This window comes from Marmota monax, unplaced genomic scaffold, assembly GCF_021218885.2.
Source record: "Marmota monax isolate L192 unplaced genomic scaffold, Marmota_monax_Labrador192_F-V1.1 WCK01_AAM20220418_F8-fsc00274, whole genome shotgun sequence".
Classification (NCBI taxonomy): domain Eukaryota; kingdom Metazoa; phylum Chordata; class Mammalia; order Rodentia; family Sciuridae; genus Marmota; species Marmota monax.
In genome coordinates, this window is record NW_026694547.1 from 1134219 (window position 1) to 1155419 (window position 21201).

General features: G+C 34.6%; 1 protein-coding gene across 2 annotated transcripts in view; it reads right to left on the reverse strand.

Annotated features, from left to right (window-relative positions):
• Map2k4 (mitogen-activated protein kinase kinase 4) overlaps positions 1 to 21201 on the reverse strand; it is a 124611-nt gene that overhangs the window by 11788 nt on the left and 91622 nt on the right. For both annotated transcript variants that reach the window (XM_046420733.2, XM_046420734.2), the window contains 2 exons: positions 4189 to 4266; positions 345 to 493 (listed from right to left, as the gene is read on the reverse strand). In XM_046420733.2, coding sequence (XP_046276689.1) covers positions 345 to 493; positions 4189 to 4266 — 227 coding nt within the window. The remainder of the gene's footprint in view (positions 1 to 344; positions 494 to 4188; positions 4267 to 21201) is intronic.

Below are 21201 nucleotides of genomic sequence, written 5' to 3' on the forward strand. Positions count from 1 at the left end.
CTTTCAAGTGATTCTAGTATCATTTCATTGTGAGAACCACATCAGGATAAGATGATCAGCAGTCTCACCTAGAGGTTTAACCTGGTTGTACAGGTACTAGAAGTCTGGAGGCAGCAGCTTCACCACCCACAGTTGTTTCTCACACATACCTGAGCAGCAGAATAGGAGGGAGTACTGTGCAGGCTAGCTAGTGCCTTTCACACCATCACAGAGAGCCAGAATCCTAGCCTGGAAGTCAGGATGATGTGACCAAGGGTCCCTCCTATTTATACAATGTTGCTAATATGAAGTAATATTGCTATTCTCATCACATGGATTTGGGATTTCACAAATCAAGTACTCACCACAAGTTGACAAAGTTGATGAAACTTGGGGAGAATTCCCTTTCCTCGGAATTACTCAGCTGTGGAGGATCTCCTTTCACAACTTGTGTTAGTTGATCAAATACACTATTCCACTTTGGATAAGGAAATCGGCCTGTGGCCAACTCGTACTAAAGAGAACAGAGGAAAAAGTAAAATATACTAAGCATTACTTATTACTCCCCACTGGAATGACTATGATGATAATCTAAACTCCAAGCAAAACTCTGTAAAAGCCTTGAATCAACTAAGATAAGGTAGGGGTAGTATCTTCAGAATCTTCAGATGGGTAAGTGCCTTATGTTTTATTTAGAAAACTATGGATCAAATTTGAGGACTTGGACTAAAGATAAACACCAAAATTTAACCTAAATTATGTCCCCACAATGCACGCCCTGGTCAGTCTCTGTTTCTAACTCCTTTATATAAGAGAATCTGGAAGCTTGGTTTATAACTTTTTTTAGTACAGGTTTTCTGCACAATTTGTAATTACCTGAGCAGAAGGCCATGGTCTAGTAGAGTGGTCATATTCCTTTGTAAGTTAATACAAAATTCAATAAATATAAACCTAATCTGGCAGGGTGCAGTGGCGCCTGCTTGTAATACTGTGGCTTGGAAGGCTGAGACAAGAGGATCACAAGTTCAAAGTCAGCCTCAGAAATTTAGCAAAGTCCTAAGCAACTTATCAAGACCCTGTCTCAAAAAAAAAAAAAAAATTATATATATATATATATATATATATATATATATATATATATATATATGGAGAGAGAGAGAGAGAGAGAGAGAGAGAGAGAGAGAGAGAGAGGGGCTAGTGCTGTGGCTCAGTGGTTAAGCACTCCTGGGTTCAATCCTGGTCCAAAAAAAAAAAAAAAAAAATGGACTCTAATCTGAGTTTAGAGAAAACAATGTATAGATCCTGTTCTACAGTTATTCTGTAGTTACTACAACTTCAATAACAATCAGATTTTATTATTACAGAAGAAATCAAGTCAGGGTCAAATCCTTCTCTCTGAGTAAAGAACTCAGGACAGAATCTCTAAAACCTTACAAAACAAATCTGAAGACTCTTATATTCCAATTCATCAAGAATCAAAATCAAGTACTCATATTCTCACCTTTTCCCTACTCTGTTCTGAATATAATGAAAACCTAGGAGTTATGCTTTTTAAGAAAGAAGCTGCTGCATAGCATAATGAATCCCATTTTATGTGTTTTGACATGTAGCTGACACAGGGGAATGAGATACCAAACAATAATAAAGAAAGATGGCATCAGAGAGTGGAGGAGAGGGGGGCGGAGAGGGAGAGAAAGAGAATATGAATGTGAACAAACACTATCTCAGAATAACTGTTTCAGCCTTTTCTCTCTGAAAAAGCCTGTTTTAGCTAGGCACAGTGGCACATGCCTATAATCCCCAGGACTCAGGAGGCTGAGGCAGGAGGATCACAAGTTCAAGGCCAGCTTGGGCAATTTAACAAGACACTCTCAAAAATAAAAAAGATTGGGCATATAGCTCAGAGGTAAACTCTCCCTGGTTCAATTCCCAGTTACCCCCCAACACCACCAAAGGCCTCTGTTAGATCACTGTTGTCCCCTCATTTATGCATATGTGGGAAAGCAAGAAGGTATGCATGCACACACTGAAATTTTTTCCTTTGGCTGAGGTTTCTTTGTTAAAATTACAAATACTTTGAAAGAAACAAATGGCTAGTCATAGCACTAAGAATAATTTCATTAGATTCATTCTTGAGAACAGATTTTAATAAAAGAAGAAAAAAGGGGCTTATATACCATAAAATACTCACGATTTAGTAATTAATTTCATATATGTCATAATTTTTTTATTATTCCTATGAAAAATAAATTATTAAATAAATGCAAGTACTGAATACCTTGCTTTTAAATAACAAGGGTTAGACAAAAGTACTTCAAGAAATTTGCTTTAAAAAATTTCTTTGTTAAAACTTTTAAAGGTCTGGGGAGGTGAAGATAGCAGAGTAGAGAAAAGGGTGCTTTCCAAACTGCTCTGTGGCATGAGACCAGGAAAGTAGATAAATAGATTATCAGTGAAGAAAAATGTCCAATATCCATCAATGACTTCAAACAATACATTTTAAATGTACAATAGCTTTAATAGTTTCATTTATTTACTCATGACTTCAGAATAAACCATATAAATTATTTCACTAAAAATCTGTACAGAAATTAAATTTAGTATCTAAAATTTTAAAAAGATGCAAAGGTCTAGGGCTATAGCTCAGCGATAGAACACTTGATTAGCAGGCACAGGCAAGGTCCTGGGTTCAATTCCCAGTACTACACTAAAAAAACCTTTCATAAAACAAAATTCTTCATGTATGTGTTCTTTAAACATAATTGATAATGTTGCAGATAGATATTTCTGAATTCATACAAACTACAGGTCTTGCTAGAGTCTTTAGAAGCAGTTGTCAAGACCCTTCTTTAGCCAGTTAGTTTCACAATCAGAAATGATTGTAAGAAGTATCTCCTGTATTTGGACACAAGAAAAAAGTAGGTAGAGTTCTTTGCAGAGGAGAGCAATCTCCTGTATTTGGACACAAGAAAAAAGTAGGTAGAGTTCTTTGCAGAGGAGAGCAATTAGCCTTAAACTATACAGAGAATTCATTAGTCTGGTAATATTACTCATCAAGAATAACTAGTGGGATGGGGTTGTGGCTCAGTGGTAGAGTGCTTGCCTAGCATACCTGAGGCACTGGGTTCGGTCCTCAGCACCACATAAAAAATAAATTAATAAAGGAAAAGTGTTTTTTTTTTTTTAAAGAAAATTTTAAAAAAAGAATAACTAGAAAGAGTATATTATTCTGGCAATGTCAATGAAAAAAATGGAGCTTATTTGAAAAACTACAATAAAGCTCACTGCATCAATCTTTGAATCTCAACTATGGGATCCTAGGTAGCTCAAACTGAAAGAGAAAAACGGAAAAGAAAGGTTTATGCTATCTTACAGGCCAGTCCAATCTTGTGCAGAAAATTCACAAACAATGTAGAAGAAAGTATAGAATCTTTCCAAAAATCAGAAAAATCTCAACAAGTCCTGGTAAAAAATAAAATTTGGAAAACTGGAAATAAGCACATAAAGATATTGTTATAGACTAAGTGTTTATATTCCCTTAAAATCTGAATGAATGGCCAGGCACAGTGGCACATGCCCATGATCCTAGCTACTCAGGGCTGAGGCAAGAGAACACCAAGTTCAAGGCCAGCTTTGGCAACCTAGGGAGAGCCTGTCTTAGAATTTTAAAAAATAAAATAAAAAGGACAGGGGATACAGCTCAATGATAGAGTACCCCTGGATTCACACTCCAGTACTTTGGGAGGGGGGTGTCGAATGTATGTTGAAACTCAATCTCCAAGGTGACAGTATTAGGAGATGGAGTCTTAGGGAAGTCATTAGATCAGGAAGGTAGAGCCCTCATAAATGGAATTACTGCCCCTACAAGACAGACCCCAGATAAGTCCCTTGGCCCTTCTGCAGTTCACTAGACACAAAAATCTGTCACCATCTAGATATTGGGTTTCAAATCCTCCAGACCTGTGAGAAATCAATTTCTATTCTTGATAAATCATGCAGTTTACGATTTTTCATTAAATCAACCCAAACTAGGATACTTTTTCTATGTGATCAAAATTTCAGTACAATCCACTGGTATAAAGAGCTTATTTGTTTCCGGTTGCTCGCTGCAAATGAGTCAAGTTCTCATTGTTCTTTCCTCAGTATGTTTCACTTCTAACTTTCCTACTGTTATACTATTATGACAAGGTTGGGTCAACATAAACATACCAATGTGATCCCCAAACTCCAGACATCAGAGCGGACATCATATCCTTGTCGTGATGCACTTGGGTCTATTCTTTCAGGCTAGAATACAAAGAGAAATCAAAGTCACTAACTATGTTTACCCTCAAGGAACACAAAATTGGAAGCCAATAGTTGGGAAGGTAGTTAAAATGCTAGCACATTCCTAGAAGATATATGTTTACCACAAGAATAGGAGTAACAGGAAGCCATTATTATATTGAAAACAAACAAACAAAAAATAATTCAATGGCTGCTTTCATGAAGGGAACACACAACAACTCTTTCAATTTCTTCCCCTAAGGACCCAAAGGATTTATAAAGCTGAAACTGAGAATGTCAATAGGGGAAAAAGGAAAAAAAAATTGAAAATATAAAAAATTACAAAGTTAGATTAGTAAGACTTAGTTTAGCTGTATAGGGGGAAAAGCTGTCTTCTAATTTTACTAGTCTTTTGTTTCAGTGGACAAAGCCAAACCACAATATATTTCAGACACAAAAGCAAAACGTTAGCCTAAATTCATTACAATTATTTTACCCATTCTTCATAATAAATCTAAATTTATCAATTATGTATTATATTTGAAAATCTCTATTATTCATTATTAGCTAAATCAAAGCACTGCAGTAGAGTCAATACATTACCTTGTTATTTGAAAAGCAAAAACCACTTTTAGTAATTTCTGTAAAGGGAGCATCTTTACATTTCCTTGAAATTAGGTGCCATCATTTACACAGTAATGCCAGGGATGGAGAAGAAAAGAAAGTGAGGGTATCACTGGCACAGAATCAACAATGGATCCTTAGCTAAGGCTGATAATAACTGTTGCTAAATAGAAATGCCCAGAAAAGCATTAACAGCTGACTGTATTACACTCTGCCTATCAGCAACAACTAATTTGGAGACCTATATATTTTAATTTGAACATGAATACTATGCTGCATAAATATTTATGAAAAGCTATTTACTTTGGTTTTAGTTGTGAATACATTTATTCACCTTATTACAATCACAGTACATAAAACTCCCATCTATTCAATCAAGAGAAAAAAATATTCCATCCAGCATCAGCAGCAATAAATGAGTTTTCCATTGGGAGGACTCAATATTATAAAAAAGCAACCATCAAGTTAATTTACAAAGCTTAATAAAATACCAATAAAATTACATCTGTTTTTATAAATATTCATCTGAAAAATATAGAAAATTAAAAGTGAAGTCCAGAAATAGTCCTAAATCCAAAAGAACAGTATGAGTATTGATTCTAAATAATGGAATTTGAAAAAAAACCAGAATTTTTAAAAAATATTTAAACTGGTTAACTGTAGGGAGAAAATGTGTACTCCTTTCCTTTCCTTTGACAATCACTAGAATTGACAACAGAATTTTAAGACAAAATATTAAAAAAAAATATTGGGCTGGAGTTATCGTTCAGTGATAAGAGAGTTGGTTCAGCATGTTTGAGACACTGGGTTCAATTCCCAACACTGGGACAAAGAACAAGAAGACTTAATCTTAGACCTAGGTGCAGTGTCTCATGCCTGTAATCCCTACTAAGTAGGCTGAGGCCAGGCAGGAGGGTCACAAATTCAAGGCCAGCCTAAGTAACTTAGCAAGATTTTGTCTCCAAAAAAAAGAATCAAAAGGGCAGGGAAATCTACCTCAGTGGCAGAGCACCCCTGTGCTTAACCCCTGGTACCACATTAAAAAAATAAAACAAAACAGTTAAACTTAGGCACTAAAATAAAATTTACAGCTATTTCCAATCTTAATGAGGAAAAATTTTCAAGACATGACAACAGCCAGAAAGAAACTTGTTTTTAAGAAAATGAAAAACAGCCTGGTGCAGGGGCACACACCTGTAATCCCAGTGACTCGGGAGGATTACAAATTTTGAGGACACCCTAAGCAACTGAGTGAGATTCTAAGCAACTTAGCAAGACCTTCTCTCAAAATTTTAAATAAATAAATAAAGAGGGGGGGGGGAGGGAGGGAGGGATGAAGCTCAGTGGTAAAGCATCCCTAGGTTAAAACCCTATTACAAACAAAACAAAACACCTCGACAGGCTCCCATTAGAATTCTCTATTTTTATAATTCAACACAAAAATGTAAAATTTAAAGACAGATGACAAACTCTGAGAACACACACATATATTATAAAAGGGTTAAAATTCTTTTATATAAATATGAAAGATTCCTAATAGAAAAACAGATAGCCAAATATAAGAAAAAGAATAAAAACACTTAATGTTATTAACTAATTTTAAAACATACAACCAAAGCAATATTACATTAAAAGGAGATTCCACTCTGACCTATCAGTTTAGCAAAGCTACATTTCTAACACAGATTACCAGAGGAGATTTAGATTGTTTAGAAAACGAACTCTTCTGATACTTTTCTCAAAGGTGCCAGAATATGTGAACACTGTACATACAAGATATTACAATAAAGCAAATCACAAGTACAAAACACATAAAAGTTATGTTTACATAACTATGTTTACATCTATGTAATGATAAAAAAATTGCTAATGATCATCTGAGCCTTCCATGAGTCAAAGGCTGGTAGAGAGATCTTGCCTCTATGTTGATGGCTGCTGAATTATCAGGATGGCTAGTGATGAAGGCTAGGTTAGCTGCGGCAATTTCTTAAAGTAAGACAAGAATGATGTTTGCTGAATCATCTTTCCTTTACAAAAGATTTCTCTGTAGCATGTGATGGTATTTAATAGCATTTTCCCCAGGAGAACTTTCAAAATTGAAGTCAATCCTCTTCAAAACTCTGCCACTCCTTTACCAATTAAAGTTAGATAACATTCTAAATTCTTTGTCGTGATCTCAACAATGTTGAAGCATCTTCACCAGTGGATTTCATCTCAAGCAACCACTTTCTTTTGTTCATCCCTAAGAAGCAATTCCTTCTCTATTTAAAGTTTCATCATGTGATTGCAGTAATCCAGTCACACCTTGAAGAGGTACACTTTCAATTCTCCTCTTCCCACAAGTTCTACAGTTCATACCTCCACTGACGTCTTGAACCCTTCAAGTCTTGAACCCCATAAGATTTGCCATCAACTTCTTCCAAACTCCTATTAATGTCAATATTTTTACTTCCTCCCATGAGTCTCAGCTATTTCTAATGGCATTTAAAATGGTGAATCCTTTCCAGAAGGTTTACAATTGATATTTTGCCCAGATCTATTAGAGGAATCGCTATCCCTGTCAGAAATAGCCTTATAAAAAGTATTCTTAAATAATAAAAAATGAAAGTCTAAATTACTTCTTGTTTCATGGACTGCAGAATGGATATTGTCAGCAGGGAAGAAAATAACTTTAATCTTGATGAATATTGCAATCAGAGCTCGTGGGTAACCAAGTGCATTGTCAATAATCAATAATATTGAAAGGAATCATTTTTTTCTGAGCAGAAGTTCTTAATAATGGGTTTAAAGTATCCAGTAAACCATGCTGTAATTAGATATGCTGTCATCCAAGCTTTACTGTTTCATTTACAAAACAGGCAGAAGAGATTTAGCATAATTCTTAAAGGCCCCATGATTTTCAGAATGGTAAATAAGGACTGGCTTCAACTTTACCAGCTTCATGAGCCTCTAACAGGAGGGTCAGCCTATCCCATAAAGCCAGGCAATCTTTAAAGTCCTAGATGGCATCTTCTAACAGAAGGCTATTTCGTCTACAATGAAAATATATTATTTAATGTGGACACTTTCATCAAATATCTTAACTAGATCTTCTGGATAACTTGTTATAGCTTCTACATTAGTAATTGCACTTTTAGGTTACTTAGATGACCTCTTAAACTTCATGAACTAACCTCTGCTAAACTTTTCTCTAAGCCTTCACAGTAATGAAGAGACTTAGGACCTTGCTCTGGTTAACCTTTGGAACAGTGTGGATGATTTAACTTATATCCAAACCATTTTGTCCATATCAGCAATTAGGCTGTTTCACTATTTTGTTCTTTGGTGTGTTCACTGGAGTTAGCACTTTTAATTTATTTCAAGAACTTTTCCTTTGTGTTAACAACTTGACTAACAGGAGCAACAGGCCTAGCATTTGGCATATGAGTTTTTCCATTAAGTTTAAAATAAATGCCTTCCTAGTTTAATCATCCCTCACTTTTTGATTTGAAGGGAGAGACCAGAGACAACTCCTTTTACTTAATACTTAAAGGCCACCACAGGATAATTAATTGGCCTAATTCCAATACTGGGTGTGTTGGTGTATATTAGGAAACAGGCCCGAGTAGGAGGTGGGGGCAAGACTGGTCAATGGAGCAGTCTGAATACATGCAACATTTATCAATTAAGTTCACCTTCTTGCAGTTCCTGGCACTAAAAACAATTACATGGAAGACCACTGGTCATAAACCACCAAGATACATGTCACAACAATGAACAAATTTGAAATATTTTTAAAATACAATACACAATATCTATAAAGCACAATAAAACAAAACAAAATGAAGTCTGTCTGTATTCTTAGTTTTAATATTTTTAACAGAGATACAATCTTCTAATAAGAAACACATTTATAAAATATCAGTGTAGAATTCTTCAAACATATTTAACATTTTCAAAAGTAGAAAATAATAATTCAATGGGATTTCAATATCATTGAGGAGTGAAAATATCAAGAAACTAGGGATAAATTATTTAAAGATAATAGATAAAAACAGTGTCACCCGATATTTATTTGTGAATAAGAATACATATACATTCTTTGGAGTGAGGAAAAATCAGACCTGGAATCTCTTCCTGAATATTCCAATATGCTTTACTGGGCAATAAGTCTTGGGAATCCTTAGGAAATTCAAAATGGAAGTAAAAAGTCCTTTTTAGCCCAACACCAACTTATGCCCAGATAAGAGGCAGTCATCTCATATTTAAAAAAAAAAAAAATTTCAACTACTAAAAAAATTGTATTGGTTAACTCAACTGCAAATCAACATTTCCAAAGATGATATCAGTGTTGGATATTTGTTTACTGTTTTTGACTTTTCTAGGTCAAAATTCTCTGTAGTACACACATCCAGGGGTTTCAGTACTGACTCACAAAATCACTACTGGTGTTCATATTTATTTTTTAAGATTTATTAAGATATAATCTATATACCTATATAATTTACCCATTTAAAGTGTACAATTCAATGACTTTCAGTGTATTCACAGATAATGTGCAACCATGAGCACTGTTATTTTTACCACCTTAAAAAAAATAATTAAATTTGGACCCTTTTGTAATCACCACCCTACTGTACCCCCATCCTTCTTATATCACTAGTTCTAAAAAACCACTAATATTTTGTCACTAATAAATTTCCCTTGGTCTTCTGTATTTGGCTTCTTCCATTTAGCATAATGTTTCCAAGTTTAACCAGGCTGGAGGATGTAGCTATACATCTATACATCTTCCTTTTTGTGCCTAGTCACCCATTATATAGATTATCCAAATTTTGTTTGCCAATCATCAACTGATTGACATTTCTACCTTTTATATATCATAAATGTTTCTATCAACATTCATGTATAAGTTTTTGTATGGATATATGTCTTCAGGTCTCCGGGGACTAAACCTCTTGTTCCTATAATACCTCTATTTTAAATATCCGAGGAACTGCCAGATTTTTCCCTAGTGGCTATACCATTTTATACTCTTACCAGAAGTATATGGAAGTTCCAATTTTTCCATACCCTCTGCAACATTATTATTATCTGACTTGTTGATTCTAGTCATCCTATCAGATACGAAGTGGTACCTCATTGTGGTTTTAATCCTTTAATTTTTAAGCAAATTTTTAAAACCTGATATTTAATTAATGACCAAAAGCTTTCTTCACTCAAATGCAGAGAATCAACTTAAGTTTGCTCCTCAGTTCATGGCAACAGGCCCTCATGGGTCCTATTCCACTCCTTCCCCATAGGCAATCACTTTAACTGCACTTGATTCCTTATCCAGCAAAACTGTTCTCCAAAACTGAAGAAGAAATGAAATTTTCTCAGAGAAATAAAAACGAGAGCCTGAAAGGGGCACTAGTGACTGTACTGAGCCATATGAAGAAGTTAAAAAAAAAAAAAAAGCTGGCAAAATAACTACATACGTAAATATAAAGGCCATTATAATTATATTTCTAATTTACAAATCCTCTTTTTGCTTCTTAAATATTTCAAAGATGAATGCACAAAATAATAATTATAGATCTTTATCAGACACACACAATGGACTGACATGATTAGTGATGATAACAACATGGGAGACTCTATATGAACAGTTTGTATGCTTTTGAAACTAAGGTGGCATTAATTCAAACTAAATTATTATAAATTTAAGGGGCTAATTGTAATGAAGATGATAATCATCAATAAACTATCTAAAAATGTAAAAATGAATGAGAAGGGAATCAAAAAGCCACAACACAAAAATTCAAATAACAGAAAAAGGGCAGAAATAGAGGAAAAATTATTTTTGAAAAAGGTATAAAACTGCAGATGTGGCTGCCACAGAGGCAGCTGCCATGTCCAGATTCTCTTTTCTGGGCACAGCCTCAGCTACCTCTGAACTACTTCCCTGGCCACTGCCACTGATGAACAGAGTTCTCCTGTCCAATCAGCTGCCACCTGCACCTCTACCACCTTCACTGCTGCCTCTGATGTCACTGCTGCCATCCCGTGGTCACCTGGAGGTCTTCCTTCTAAGTGCTGCTGCCCCTGCAGCTGCAACCACCTGCTGCTGCCACAGAAGACACCGATGCCCAGGACACAAGTGAGGCGGACACCACTGCTGATCCCATAGCTGCAGGTGCAGCCACCACTGCTGCTGACTAGCTGCCTGCTGCCAACAACCACTGCTACTACTGCTGCTACCACCTTCTAAAGGACTGTTGTAGGGGAGATTCCAGGTTTGGTTGCATGTAGCTGCAACAATTTTTGGATACGAACCAGAGCCTGGGGCTTGGTGCCAGCAGGTTTACCACCACAACCACAACAGCCTCTGGGGGCTCCTGTCGGAACCTGAAGGTCCAGTGTAGGGGTGCCTGTGGGTTTGGAGGCACCTGGGGTCTTCCTGCTGCGTGTCGGGGTTGCTCCTTTGCTGGAGTGTATACTGGTGGTTTCTCTGCAAGTAGGAGCAGCATTGAGATCTTGGGACTACAGCATAGCAGAGCCTGAGGTATCTGAAGCCCAGATCGGTTGGGATAGTGACTGGGTTTTCGAGGGCTGATCTGGGTCTGGAGATCCCGAGAGATGTCAGAGACAGGGCTAAGAAACTTCTGAACACTCACAGAGACAGTTCGACTTTCCAGCGAGATTTAATTTATTTTATTTTTTGATTCGCTAATATCTCTGCCACATTTGCAACAGGGTGCTCTTTATGCATCAGTGTGTGCAGGACAATGATATATGAATAGTGTTTTGCATTTTTGTTTTAGTCTTATGTCTTTAATTTTTTCTCTTTGTTCGTACTCTTCCTCTCTTTTATGTTTTCTTGGATTTTCTTTCCAACTTTTCTCCAACCAACAGCCAATCTCTGTTGACTCCTCTTCCACTTTTCCTGTGAATTTTTAATTCTAGCTTCTCTCTTTTTCCCTCAAGAACATCACATACTATGCTACCTCTGTTCTCTTGTCTATTTGAAATTGTAAACCGTTTTAACAAATTTTCTGTTTATACTATAGATAGCTATTGAACTCATCATTTTGGTTTAATGCAGAAAAACAATAGACACCTTAGTGTGAGCTATTAGGTTTAAGGAGATATATTGTGCACAGTGGGTGCTGTTGATATTGGTCTCACAATTAAAGGTGAGGTTCTGGAAACCTTCAGGGACACTATAGTTCTACAGGATGGAATTTGTGCTGCCTTAGATCCATACTTCTAGATGGGAAAACACACTAACAACATGAAATTAAGGGAAGAAAGCACCCCAAACAATCTAAGATGCTTCAGCAACAGAAACCACTGATAATACAGCAGAAGAAATGTCCAAGAAGTTCAGGTTGTACATGGTTAAATTGATCTGTGAAGTAAAGGGCAGTATAAGGAATGAAATCAAAGAAACAATACATAAAAGATCACTTCAATAAAGTCAGAGATTATGAAAAGAAAAAAAAAGCAGAAACCTTCAAAATAAAGGAATCAGTAAACCAAATTATAAATTCCACACAAAGCATCACCAACAGACTAGACCATTTGGAAGACAAGAACCTCAGATAATGAAGACAAAATATATAACCTTGAAAGTAGAGGTGACCATGCAGAGAAGATGGTAAGAAACCATGAACAGAACATCCAAGAATTATGGGATAACATGAAAAGACCAAATTTAGGAGTTATCAGAATAGATGAAGGAGCAGAGATATAAAACAAAGGAATGCACAATCTTTTCAATGATATAATAGCAGAAAATTCCCCACACCTAAAGAATGGAATGGAAAATCAAATACAAGAGGCTTATAGGACCCCAAATGTACAAAATTATAGTAGACCCACTCTAAGACACATTATAATGAGAATGACCAACACAGAGAATAAAGATAAAATCTTACAGGCTGAGGAAAAAAAATAAATTACATACAGAGGAAAACCAATTCGGAACTCAAATGATTTCTCAACCCAGACCTTCAAAGCTAGGAGGTCCTGGAATAACATATTTCAAGCCTGAAAGAAAACAGATGCCAACCAAGAATTTTATATCCAGCAATTAAGTTTCAGATTTGAAGATGAAATTAAAACATTCCATGATAAACCAAAATTAAAAGAATTCACAACTGGAAAGCACATTCTCAAAAAATATTCCATGATGATAGAGTGAAAAACAAAAAAGTGAAAAGCAGCAAAGGAAAGATCTACACTATAGGAACATTCGAACAAAGGGAAAACTAAGACAAACCAAAAACCAGAAATAAACCAAAATGAGAGGGAATACAAATCATATCTCAATACTAACCTTGAATATTAATGGCCTAAAAACTCATCAATCAAAAGACATAGATAGGTAGATTGGATTAAAAAGCAAAATCCAACAATATTCTGTCCCCAAGAGACTCACCTCATGGGCAAAGACATCCACAGGTTGAAGGTGAAAGGATGGGAAAAACACTTATCACTCATTTGGACTGCGTAAACAAGCAGGGGTTTCCATCCTCATCTCAGATAAAGTAGACTTCAAACCAAAGTTAATCAGAGGAGACAAAGAAGTGTGTTTCATACTTCTTAAGGCAACTATACATAAGCAGCACATAACATTTATAAATATTTATGCTCCAAACAATGGAACATCTGTGTACATCAAACAAACCCTTCTCAATTTTAAGAGTCACATAGACCACAATACAATAATACTGGGTGACATTAACACACCTCTCTCACTACTGGACAGATCTTCCAGACAAAAACTAAATAAGGAAACTATAGAACTAAATAATACAATCAATAATTTAGACTTAACAGACATATATAGAATATTTCATCTATCAACAAGCAAATAGACTTTCTTCTCAGCAGTACATGGCTCTCTCTCTAAAATAGACCATATCTTATGCCACAAAGCAACTCTTAGTAAATACAAAAAAACAAAACAAAACAAAAAACAGAGATAACACCCTGTGTTCTATCCAACTGCAATGGAATGAAATTAGGACTCAACAATAAAATTAAAAATACAACACATGCAGACTAGTAATATACTATTAAATGATGAATGGATAGTAGAAGAAATCAAGAATGAAATAAAAAAAAATTCTTAAGGTAAATGAGAATACTGATACAACGTATCAAATCTCTGGAACACCATGAAGGCAGTACTAAGAGGAAAGTTTACTGCATTGAGCACATTCATTAAAAGAATAAAAAGTCCGGGCTGGGGTAGAGCGCATGCCTAGCGTGTGTGAAGCACTGGGTTCAATTCTTAGTACCGCATATAAATAAGTGAATAAAATAAAGGTTTTTTAAAAAAAAGAATTAAAAAGTCAACAAATAAATGACCTAATTATATCTCAAAGCCCTAGAAAAAGAACAAATCAACACCAAAAGCAGCAGAAGACAGGAAATAATTAAAATTAGAGCTGAATTCGATTTAATTGAAACAAAAGAAACAATTGAAAAAATTGACAGAACAAAAAGCTGGTTCTTTGAAAAAATAAATAAAATAGCCCTGGCCATGCTAACAAAAAAAAAAAAACTCAAATTATTAAAATACAAGATGAAGAAGGAAATATCACAACAGACATGTCTGAAATACAGAAGATAATTAGAAACTATTTTGAAAATTTATACTCCAATAAAATAGAAAGTATCGAAGGCATCAACAAATTTCTAGAGACATATGAGTGACCCAAACTGAATGAGGAGGTCACAAACAATTTGAACAGATCAATTTCAAGTAATGAAATAGAAAATGCTGTCAAAAACCTACCAACCAAGAAAAGCCCAGGACCAGATGGAGTCTCAGCCTAATTCTATAAGACTTTCAAAGAAGAATTAACTCCTCAAAGTATTCCATGAAATAGAAAAGGAGGGAACCCTTCCAAACTCATTCTATGAGGCTAATATCACCCTGATACCAAAACCAGACAAAGACACATCAAGGTAAAAAAAAATTCAGACCAATATCCCTGATGAACATAGATGCAAAAATTCTCAGTAAAATTTTGGCAAATCACATACAAAAACATATTAAAAAGAAAGTGCACCATGATTAAGTGGAGTTCATCCCAGGGATGCAGGGTTGGTTCAACATACGAAAATCATTAAACTTAATTCATCATAATTAATAGACTTAAAAACAAGAATCATATAATTATCTCAAAATATGCAGAAAAAAGCATTTGACAAAACATAGCCCACCTTCATGTTCAAAACACTAGAAAAACTAGAGATAGTAGGAATATACCTCAACATTGCAAAAGCCATATATGCTAAACCCAATGCCAGTATCATTTTAAATGGAGAAAAGTTGAAGGCATTCCCCCTAAAAACTGGAACAAGACAAGGATGTCCTCTTTCACCAATTCTATTCAACATGATCCTTGAAGCTCTAAACAGAGCAATTAGACAGAAGAAAGATATTAAAGGGATATAAATAAATAGGTAAAGAAGAACTCAAACTATCACTATTTGCCAATGACATGATTATATATCTAGAAGATCCAAAAAAATTCCACCAGAAAACTTCTAGACCTAATAAATGAATTCAGCAAAGTAGCATGATATAAAATCAACACCCATAAATCAAATGCATTCCTATACATCAGTGATGAATCCACCGAAAGAAAAATTAGGAAAACTACCCCATTCACAGTAGCCTCAAAAAAATGAAATATTTGGGAATCAAACAAAAGAGGTGACAGACCTCTACAATGAAAACTACACATCACTAAAGAAAGAAATTGAAGAAAACCTCAGAGGATGGAAAGATGAAAGATATCCCATGCTCCTGGATAGGCAGAATGAATACTGTCAAAATGGCCATACTACCAATAGTGTTATACAGATTCCTATTAAAATCCCAATGACATTCTTTATAGAAATAGAAAAGGCAAACATAAAATTAATCTGGAAAAATAAGAGACCCAGAATAGCCAAAGCAATCCTTAGCAAGAAAAGTGAAGCAGGAGGCATCACAATAACAGCCCTTAAACTATACTACAAGCTATAGTAACAAAAAAGGCATGGTATTGGCACCAAAATAGACTTGTAAACCAATGGTACAGAATAAAGGACACAGAGGCAAACTCACGTGAATACGATTATGTCATACTAGACAAACGTGCCAGAAACATTCACTGGAAAAAAAAGATAGCCTATTCAACAAATGGTGCTGGCAAAACTGGAAATCCGTATGTAGCAAAATGAAATTAAACCTCTTGTCTCTCACCCTGAATAAAATACAACTCAAAGTGTATCAAAGACTTAGGCCCTAGAACAGAGACTCTGCGCCTAATAGAAGAAAAACTAGGCCCAAATCTTCACCATGTCAGCCTAGGATCTGACTTCCTTATTAATAAGACTCCTACAGTGCAAGAAGTAAAATCAAGAATCAATAAATGGGATAGATTCAAATTAAAAGGCTTCTCCTCAGCAAAGGAAACAATAACGTGACGAGAGAGACTCAGATTGGGAGAAAATCTTTACCTCTGATAAAGCATTAATCTCTAGGATATATAAAGAACTCAAAAAACTAACACCCAAAAAAAAAAAAAAAAAATGACCCAATCAATAAATGGGCCAAGGAACTGAATAGACACTTCACAGAAGAAGAAATACAATCAATCAATAAACATATGAAAAAGTGTTCAACATCTCTAGCAATTAGAGAAATGCAAATCAAAAGTACACTAAGATTCATCTCACTCCTGTCAGAATGGCAATCCTCAAGAACACAGGCAACAATAAATGTGGGACACGATGTGGAAAAAAAGGTATACTCATATATTGCTGGTGGGACTGCAAATTGGTACAACCACTATGGAAAGTGGTATGGAGATTCTTCGGAAAACTTGGGATGGAACTACCATTTGACCCAGCTATCCCATTCCTCAGGTTATACCCAAAGGACTTAAAATCAGCATACTACAGTAACACAGCCACATCAATGTTTATAGCAGCTCAATTCACAATAGCTAAACTATGGAAACAACCTAGGTGTCCTTCAATAGATGTATGGATAAAGAAAAATGTGGTGTGTGTGTATGTATGTATGTGTATGTATGTATGTGTATGTATGTATGTGTATATATATATATATATTCAATGGAATATTACTCAGCTTTTAAGAAGAATGAAGTTATGGCATTGGAGAATATTATGCTAAGCAAAATAATCCAATCCCAAAAATCCAAAGGCCGAATGTGCAGATGCTAATTCACAATAAGGTGGGGGTGAGGGGTGGGGGGGTGACACTAGAGAAGAATAGCATTACCTTAGATTAGGTAGAGGAAAATGAAAGAAGGGGAGGGGAAGGGATGTGGGGATATGAAAGATAGTAGAATGAAACAGACATTATTGCTTTATATATATATATGTGACTACATGACCAATATGATTCTACAATATGTACACACAGAAAAATGAAAAATTATATCCCATCTATGTATATCAAAGTACTTAAATGCATTCTACTGTCATGTATAACTAAGTAAAACAAATTTAAATTAAAAAAAAATAAAGACAAAGCAACAATAGAAAGGCATGTTTCCTAACTATATATATTTTTTTTTCAAACACAATTTACCATTTATTGGTTTTAGTAAAATGGGCATATTAAAAAACAAAACATTTGAAAATAAATTCTTTCTCTCATCTTATGGAATCATTCTGTATTTTCCACTGTATTTTTTTTTAACCATTGTCTCAACTGTGGTAGGACTAATGAAATACTATGAGGCCCAGAGCACAGGGGAGCAATGATTACATTGTAGGTTATAGAAAATATTATTTCAATTTTAAATTTTCTCTAAATTTCTTGCATGGAAAGATTAGGCCTCAATTTACTTCTAAATCATCAATTCTGTTAAATCTGGTGAATGGTTTGTTTCATTAACAGATATTTATTGGATGTACTAAAGGTACTGATTTTATTTTAAACTGTTTTATTTTTTTATTTTTTTTAAATTTTTTTATTGTTGGTTGTTCAAAACATTACTATATATTTTAACAATTCATTTATAATGGCTAGATTAAAAGTGTGCAGTAATTGAAAAATAAAATTTTATTACTTTACCCTATTAAAAAAAGTTATAAAGCATGGGGCTAGGGTTGTGGCTCAGTGGTAGAGAGCTTACCTAGTATGCATGAGGCACTGGGTTAGATCCTCAGAACCATATAAAAATAAAAGTATTGTGTCCATCCACAACTAAAAATATATTTTTTTTCAAAAAGGCATTAAACATATAGAAAATAAAGAACAAAAAAAAAAAGAGAATGAGTAATAAAACTAATTAAATTCTCCAATTAAAAAGTAAAGGTTAGCAAAAGAGGCAAAAACATGATTTTTCTGTGGGCTATCTATAAGAGACTTCCTTTAGATCCAAAGACACAAATAGGTTGAAAGTAAGAGAACGGATACTCAATTTAATAGTAACCAAAAGTAAGCTAGGAGAGTTATACTAATATTATACAAAACAGTTTCTAATACAAAAAATTGTGATAAGAGATAAAGGATCATTAAATACCAAAAAATGTTAATTCTTAAAGAAGCTGTAACAAATATAAACATATACAAACCAAGATAATCACAAAATACAGAAAGCAGACTTTGACAGAATTGAAGGGAGAAATAGTTTTACATTAATAATTACAGACTTAAATATGCCCCTTTAAATTATATAGAACATTTACACAAAAGATTATTAATAGTATAGAAGACTTAAGCAACACTACAAACAGTGTAAGATGTGTTAGACTCAAACACAAAACAGGACACACCATAAACCAACTGAAACAAAACAGAAAACTCTACCCAACATTAGTAGAATACTCATTTTCTTCTCAAGTGCACATGGAATATTCTCCATAACAGACTACAAGTTATTTCACAAAACATGTCACTAAATTTTAAAAGACTCAATCACACAGTTATCTTCTCTGAACACAATGAAATGAAATTAGAAATTAATAAAAATAGAAAAAAATTTTTCACAAATGTAAACAGCACAGTTAACCAATAAAGAAAAAAAGAAAAAAAAAAACCCTGTAAAATTAGAAAATACTTTGGGATGAATGAAAATAAAACACAGAATATAGAATTTAAAGGATACAGAAACAGCAGTGTTCAAAAGAAAATTTATAACTATAAACACCTACATTAAAAAAACAAAGAGCACTAATAACATAATACCTTAACAATTAGAAACACTAGAGTTAACACAAAGATAACAGAAGGAAAGAAATATTAGAGTAGATTTCAAGAGATTATAATACCAAAGTTTGAGAAATATTTTAGAAAGTACTGCTATGAAATGAGTTTCTATGTCTTTCACCAATGATCTAAGACCATATTATAAACAAATATGGAAGGAATTTTAAAAGAAGGAAAGTTCTAAAAGAGATACTGAAGTGATATTCAGAAATCTGTGTTGGAGGGTAGCAGAGGGTTAAGAGAATCCTTTGAAAATGAAAGATTATCACTCACTTGAAAAAGGCAAACAAAGGAAAAAAATAAGGGCAGAAATTTCCACGTTACAGATGTTTCAACTGATAAAGAAAAAAAAGATATCTGTAAGCATTACAAATATGTATATTATGTACTTTGTTAGGTGATGCAATACAAAGTAACCACATCATCTAAAACAGTAATACCAAAAATATGTATGGTCTGTATCTAATCATGAAGGAGCAATCAGACAAACCCAGAATGTGAGATATTCGAAAAATACTTCAAAAAAAAGGCAATGTCATCAGAAAATAAAGAAAGAATGGTCCAGACAGTTTAAATTAAAATAAAGACTATACCAACTAAAATCAATGTATAACCTTAACATGAACTTTTTGGGGGGTTGGGGGGCAGGGACATTAAGGAAATTTGAGCATCAATTATAGACTAGATACTATGAAAGTCTTACCTTTTTAGGTGTGGTATTGATACTGTGGTCATGAAAAAGAATGTCCTTTGTCTTTGAAGATGTGCACTTAAGTTTTTATAATAATATTGCAACTAACTTTTGTTCAATGGTTCAGTATGTTGAGCACATAAAAACACAAACATACATACATCTTTATGGGAGGAGGAGCTGTGGCAAAACGTTAACAATTAGCTTATGAAAAAACTTACGTATATACCGTACATTTTGTTGTGCTTTTTCTGTTAAGTGATCTAATGAATAATCTAATTTCTACAGACTAAATACAAAGTATAAATCTTCTGTCAAAAAGGAATAAAAAGGCTTTTAAAATTAATGCTGACCACATTCTCATTCATTTATATAGGCTGCAAAAAGTAGGATGGACACAAGTTCATTTCATTTGATTTAGTAAAGATTAGAAGCAGAGTGTTTATTGTTAGTCTTCAATATCCAAAGCCAAAGAAAGTCAGCAAGAAAAGAAAAGCCCTGTACCTTCTTGGGCCAGTGAACCACATTTCCATGCAAGAATGAAAAGTCTTTTTTTATAAAAATTACCTGAATTCAAAAAAATTCTGCTCTGAGCCACAAATGAATTTTAAAAACCTACGTGAATCAAATATAATTCTTAGCCAATGTTACAGGGTGCTATGATTTGAATGTAGTGCATCTCCCAAAGGTGCACATGCTGGAGGTTTGGTCCCCAAGGTATTAAGAGATTGTGGAACATTTAGAGGTAGGGCCTACCAGGAGGTAATTATGTCACTGGGGGCATCACCCTTAGCAAGGATTAATGCTGGTCTCACAAGTTAGGTCTTGTGGGAGCTGTTAACAAAGCAAGGCCAAATGGCACAATTAGCCCCTTATGCAAATAGCCAATTCTCTTTCCATTTCACTACAATGTGATTCAACAAGAAGGCTCTTACCAGAAATGTAATAAATGGTGTACAAATTTCTTTTCTTAACAAGAACCCAGCTTCAGGCATTCTGTTATAGTAACAAAAACAGACTAATGCAGCAAAAACATTTAGTCAACCTTAGTATTAAGACAAGCCCTGCCAGATGCAGCAGTACACACCTATCATCCCAGTGACTAAGGAGGATGAGGCACAAGTTCCAAGACAGCTTCAGCAACTTAGGGAGGCCCTAACTCTAACAACAACAAAACAAAACAAAACAAAAAAACGTGGGCAGGTGCTGGCAGGGGATGTAGCTCAGTGGTAAAGTGCCACTGGGTTCACTCCCAGACTGGCGGGGGAAGGGGGAGGGATGTCCTAAAAGTGCAGACATGTTCACTTAATTCTCTAGGTTTCATTATTATTAAATGTGTAAATTATGCCACTTCCCAAATGCTTTTTACTTCTTGCCTTTGAATCTGTTGTGCCATATCCCCCTAATTATCATGAGAAATACTTGATTT